General features: G+C 38.9%; 1 protein-coding gene across 1 annotated transcript in view; it reads left to right on the forward strand.

The window, feature by feature from the left end:
* cdk14 (cyclin-dependent kinase 14) overlaps window positions 1-6646 on the forward strand; it is a 202912-nt gene that overhangs the window by 7869 nt on the left and 188397 nt on the right. Inside the window, exon 2 of the mRNA XM_035672792.1 lies at window positions 1434-1465. Within this exon, the coding sequence (XP_035528685.1) occupies window positions 1434-1465 (32 nt within the window). The remainder of the gene's footprint in view (window positions 1-1433; window positions 1466-6646) is intronic.

Raw genomic sequence — 6646 nt, forward strand, 5'->3', positions numbered from 1 at the left:
TTTCCGATACTGGTATCGGAATCGAAAAAAAATCACTATATATATGTTCACTATATTTAGAATATTTTCACCGCTTTACCTTGCTGTCATACATGGACTATGGATTAGTACCCCATACAACCCTGCTTCAAAAAAACCTAAACTTTTGCTTAGAGTATGACCTTAAATGGACCAGGTTTGTTGACAAGTCTGCCAGCTCGACCTGGAGCTAATGAGTAATATTAATAAAGATTCTATTCCCTTGTTGATTCCTGATCCAGTTTTTGTGTGGAAAAGAGGTATGCCTACACAGTTTTTCCGAATTGACACAACTGTTTTATTATCTCTGACTCCTTCTTAACTGCAACTGGATGATTCCCATCTCTAAAAATTCAGCATCAAAACAAACCACTTCCTTATCACGGCATCAGGATCAGTTTTATTGCCATGTATGCATACATATACAGTAATAACATTTGTAGACAGTAAGACGATGGTGCGATGGTGCAGAGGACATATGCAAACACATGGAAGTGTAGGTTTCTTTAAGTCCAAAGTATTGGTATTATTCATCATGGTATTGTGCGCAGATTCATTCTTTATCTCGGGAACATGAACCTGTGATAAAATATTCTAAACTCAAGGTTACTAGCTTATTATGGAGTTTTTCAGCTGCATGGCCTTATTATTGAAGGAGGCTTTTCACAACCACGGTGCTGTATATCAAGGCTGGGCTGTCATGAATGTCAGTATGTGTTGTCATACCAAGGGTTACTCTTTCAAGCAGATGTCACGCAAAAGACATGCAGCAACATTACAGATAAGATTATTACCTAGTAAAAATTAACAGAAGATGATGATGATGCCTTTGTGTTAAGTATTTTAATCATGTATTTGTTTTTGTTTTGTTTTGAGATATTTTAGCGATTTGTGTGTTTAATCCTCACAGTTAGAAGTGTTGTAAACAAAAAATCTTTCCTAAAATTAGATATTACAAAAAGAAATCCAGATATATCACCTTGCTAACATTATCGCAATATATGGGATTATATTGAATCGTAACCCCTGTTTCGTGATACATATCCTATCACCAAATTCTTGCCAATACACAGCCCTAGTTTTAATGACTCATAAACTCATAAAAGTGAACATTTCTGTTTGGGTATAATACATTAGTAATCTTTCCAACTCTGCTAGTGTTACTTTCTGCCGTGCTGTGATGAAACTCTATGAGAAAAGTGAGTTATCACCTTGACTCGTGAACTCCTCTTCAGACCTTCAAACCTAGACCTGTGCTGCTTTAATGAGCTCAGGATGAATTCCTGACAAATTTAGCATGGTGACAAGTTCCTGTGCTGCATTTCTACCATTAGACTTTTTTTTATTTTGTTCATTCTTCAAAAGATGTCAATACAGGCTGTGTCTGATTCTCTCTTCCTTTCTTCTCTTTGCAGCTTTCAAGAAAGAGGACAGCGGCTTTGATGAGGTAGGATGAAAACAAGTGAATTTTAGGGAGCTGGTGACATTTCTGGCCCAGTTTCAGGTCTACACCACAGTTTGATATGCTGTAGTTTTCACTAAAATTATTCTTCAAGGTCTTTTTGGCCAGATGTTGTCAGGGCTGCATTGCAGTTGATTTTTTTTATCCTGCTCTAACTGGGTGCATATGGTGTGTAATATATTCATGTGTAGAGCATGGTGGTTTTCCCTCTCATCTCTGAGACGTCCCTCAGGGTCAGTCGCCATCACAGAGCTTCTCTGGCCTGCCAAATGAGACACCACCAAATGCACCAATCTGATTCTGACTGTATGAGTACACCCAGGGCTTCAGCCTTGTTTCACATTCATCCCACAACATTGTGCACACCGTCCTGAAGTAAAACTAACTGAATAAATTCTCTCTCATTTGAAATGCATTTTTAAAAATGGTCAAACAAAAGCTCATTTGAGAGGCAGAGGACAGTTAGAAATGTCCACAGTTTGATAGTTGAGGTTGGTCCACATTTATGGCCTCCTCTCATTCTCTTTGAGCAGTAATCTGGAGAATGGAGTCCCCGTGTTTCTCCTGCACTGCACAGTGCAGTATAGTGCAGGCACGTGCCTAAAATTCCTAAAACTACCCCCACCCCCCGCTCCTGTCTCAAAAAAATTCAAATTAAATGGATTAAATGTGGTGAGTAAAGGTGCCAGGTAGACAGCATATTAAGAGCAGTTTAGTGTTTTAACACTGCATTTATGTGTTACAACTGGGGAACTGCAGGCAGTGTATCTACAGTATAATTTTGGGAGGTTGATTTACTATGGATATTGCAGGGCTTTCTTTTTTGGTTGTTAATGAGTATGGTAGCTCATTTGCTTATTTTCTATATAGTTGCACTGATGATTTGTGTTTGAAAAATATAGCTAAAATAATGAATGCAATGATATTGGTATCTAATTGTTTGCTGCTAAGTGCTCCTCTATGTTCACCAATTAGTCTCTAATGTTGTCGGTCTGTTTGGTGTTGAGCAGGTAGGGTAGGTTTATCAGAGCTTTTTGACTGAAAACAGCTGCCAGAAGTAGTTGGAAATGGGACTGCAACTAAAAATTATTTCCATTATCGATTCATTTCACAGTTAATCGATTCATTAAATGGTATGGCAAACCGGGTGAAATGTGTATTGTCTTTGAGTTAATATTACTGTATTGACCAACCCTAGATGCTTCACTGTTGTACAAAAGTGGCCATGTATTTCTTGCAAGCTATATTACATGCTGCCACAAACTCATCCCAAAACAGTTTTTAATTCAACCTGTAGATTGTTTTTATAGTCCCAGGAATACTGCAATGGTATTATTTTGCAGCCCTGTACAGTATAACGTATTGATTCCTCTCCCATTCTCGCTCAGTTTGCTGTTGTAGGCGGCTGCTTCATGAGGCGGTCAATAGGTCCGAGGATACCTGGGATGTTGTGTTTGTATCGACAGGGGAAATCCTGCTTGGTTGCTCCTTTGAGTTAAAGTAACAGTGAGTGTTCAGCAGTGTTCAACCTGCACCTATAGTGCACTGCAGTGGGCTAGCTAAAGCTACGTCCTTGTAGTGAAGCAACCACATGGTCTTTAAGCTTTTGGAACCTTTCCAGCATATTGTCTGCAAGAGGCGGTGGCATTGCTTAATGAATAAGTGATAAGACACCAGGATGCTTTGTGTTGATGTGGCAGACATGTTGCTGCTATGGTTGGTTGGCAGATTCTTTTATTTATTTATTATTATTGATTCAGTTGAGTGTCATAATATTTAGTTTTATTTTATTGTATGTTTTTTATTGTATGTTTTATATATATATATATATATATATATTGTATGTTTTATATATATTGTAAAATACCTTTCTAAAAGAGTTCTGTCACAAACTGAATATTATAATCTTCCTGAAGGGAGGATTTATAGTAGGACTGTTGTTGTAATAGTGCTTTATTCATTTTAGTTAGGAGTACCTATTAAACTGGAAATAGAGTGTGCCTGGCATTGCCACAGTGTAATAAATCAACCCAGTCAGTTTATTGGTCAGGAGGTAGATATTTTAATAGACAAAAAGGGGTTTAAGCATCTTTGTATTGCCTCAATTAAGCTATTAAAAAATTGTACCAAAGTTCTGTATTGTATTGGAGTTGATGTAAAAAAAAACAAAAAAATGTCCCTTTGATAAAAGATAGAGGCACATTTCACAAATGAATCAAAATGTCAGTAAAACATGGTGCAGATGTTAACAGACTTTTTGAAAGGTTTAGAGAAATGTTAGGTGTTTTGTGCCAGTCATTACATGGTATAGATTATGGAAAAAATAAACCAAAAAGTGGATATGTTAATTAATTAAGACCACCGTGTGACTAAAATGAGTGGCTGTCATTTCCCGAGTGGTGAAGGAAACCACTTTCTAATTTCCCTAGCTTTGGGATTTACTGTCTCTGAGCTCCAAATGCTTTTATCTGAGAAAAGAAAATATGCAATGTTGCTGGTAATGACATCCTTTAAATACAGTGAGGACTTTCAGCATTAAGCCTCTAAGAATATACAGTATCATTATGAATTCATCTTCTTGAGTTTTCTGTAACACCCATCTCATCTCGTCTCATCTCGGTCCAGCATGACTTTTACTTTATTTAATAATAATTACATTTCTTTAAATTTGGCCGAAACAGACACGTGGTGAGCTAATTAGATTTTGGTCAAAGTTAAAAGTCAATGTGACCTCACAAAACACGTTTTTGGACATAAGAATTGATGACCATATTTCCTGATTTACCAGATTTTACACATGTTGACTGGGACAACATGATGAGTAAACAATAACTAGTACAGTACGGGCTTTCATCTTTCCATCTCATCTGTTCTGCCTTTCACTTCCTGCCTCATTCTGAATTTCACGTGACTGCAAACAACACACTGGAGCATGCCCAGCTGATGGTGAGTGAGTGAGTGAGTGAGTGAGTGAGTGAGTGTGTGAGTTTCACCTACAGCTCATAGAGAAGCTTCACATCCAGAAATAACAGATCAATGATAACCTTTCATTAATCAGTTCAAACATGTATATTCACTGGAATCATATGTATTATCAATGTAGTGATTCCATTTAGCCAAAAAATACTCTTCATACCTTTTTATTCAATTCCTTCGCCACAAGTCTTTACTACATATATAATATGAGTCTGGACAGACATGGATGTAAACTGCTACTTCAATGGTTGGCGGAGGTAAACAACCGCTGAGCAGTAAGTCTAGTTTTGCTCCATCTGATTTCATGTGTCATTGGTCTGTCTCCATCTGATTCCAGAACTTATTTCATATTCATTCTAACTAGGATAGGAACAGTTTGCTGTCATACTGCAGCCTCAGCTGCTGTGTGGTGCTGTGGCGTAGATGGGGCAATGAGGAATGCTAAGCTGTAAGATTTTCCCATTGAGAGAACTTTGTCTTTATTTCTGTTGGCAAAGGGACAGGAGAGCTCAGAAATCACAGACGTCACATATATTTGGCAACATGGCTGTTTATCAAGATTCCTGCGATTATTTGTTTAAGAAGATATAGTGTTCTTGTTCAGGAAGGGACTTTTGTGGTGAAACTACGTGAAGCAGGCCATTTCTAGTAGCCAGTTCCATGGGAATTAGCTCAGGCCATTTGCTATAAATGGGCCTTGCTGCTAAAGAAGAATGTAAAGAATCTTAGAAGAAGAGAGACTCCTTCCTGTCCCACAACATGATGTTTGTATGAAAGTGAATGATGGCCTGCAGTATGTGAACATATGGCAGTTTGGCTTAAAACAGCAGTGTGACTGTATATGTGCGTGCATTCATACCTTCTGTGTGTTTGATAGAGGCAGACAGACACTAAGAGCTTGTTTGCCACTGGTTGTCTGTTGAACTGATTATCATTTGTCATAGTGAATAGGAAACTATGTGTCTGTTTAAAGCATAGGGACGGCTGGTCAGACCCAGAGGCCTGAGCCTACGTTCAGATGGCGGGGGAGGCATGGTTTCTTGTTGTTTTTACTTTTGGATGTTTGATGTCGTAAAAAATTCTGTCACGTTTGGCGTCCCGATCACCAGGACAACAGTGTTCGACAGGAGCTTTCAAATTGCATATTAGCCATTACCAAAATAATCCTTATGAGAGTTTTCTGATCTGTCACCACAAGGCAGCAGTTCTCAAATTGGGAGGCGGGCCCCCCTGGAGGGATGTAGAGCCATTTCTAATGGCGGGTGGGGGAGACCAACGACTAGGGTGAAAAATGTGGAGAGCATGTAAAGAATGTGATTCATGAAGCAATAGCCAAAGCTTGAATGCTTGCAAAGCTAGACTCACAAGCTCTCTCTAAATGCTCAAGATTCAAGTTTGTAAGGTGTTTTTGGAGATAAGGACATGTAGACGTACAAGAAAGAAAGGAAGAACATGTGACTGTTGGTAAGATACAGGAAACCGCACCAAAACCGCATTTCTGGTACTACAATTAGATGCTATGGACACCCCTCCATCCACCTTAACCTTCCTAAGCAGTCTCGTAGCACGAACTGCCTGTGCTTATCAGAGACACCAGTCACACAGCCACAAGAGGTCACTTGTCAGAAAAATGTGAACAAAAGACATTTCAGTGTTGAAGGAGTTTTATTCCAGGACAAAGTGCTCTTCTACCTCAAAATATCTGACCAAGGAAGGAAATCTCTGCTCCCACATGAGTTGTTACAAACGGATGAAGGATTTGAGAACACCCCAAGCTCTTGCCCTTCTCTCTCTCTCTCTCTCCCTCCTCTTCTCTTCTCTCTCTTCTCTCTCTCTCTCTCTCTCTCTCTCTCTCTCTTCTCTCTCTCTCTCTCTGCCTCTAATGGAAACAGATCCTGAGACCTGACTGGCTTAATCTGAATCTGTGGTAAAAGTGCTGCACTCAACAGAAAGAGCCTGTGGTAGGCTTTGATTATCGAGCATGGTCTCTCTGCATATCTGCTTTGTGTGTTTTATTGTTAATAGAAATTGTCTATAACATTTGACTTAACCAAACTGTCAGGTTTTGTTCTGGGTTTTGACAGAAGTCGTGATTGCTACAGAGGTAATGATTGCCATTTATGAGTCTTTGTTCTCTTTCTCTTGTGCTCTTTGTCTCTTTTTCTGACTCTTTGTCTCTCTCAATTTAGT

This window comes from Morone saxatilis, unplaced genomic scaffold (genome assembly GCF_004916995.1).
Source record: "Morone saxatilis isolate NCDOM2014 unplaced genomic scaffold, NCSU_SB_2.0 Contig24, whole genome shotgun sequence".
NCBI lineage: Eukaryota > Metazoa > Chordata > Actinopteri > Moronidae > Morone > Morone saxatilis.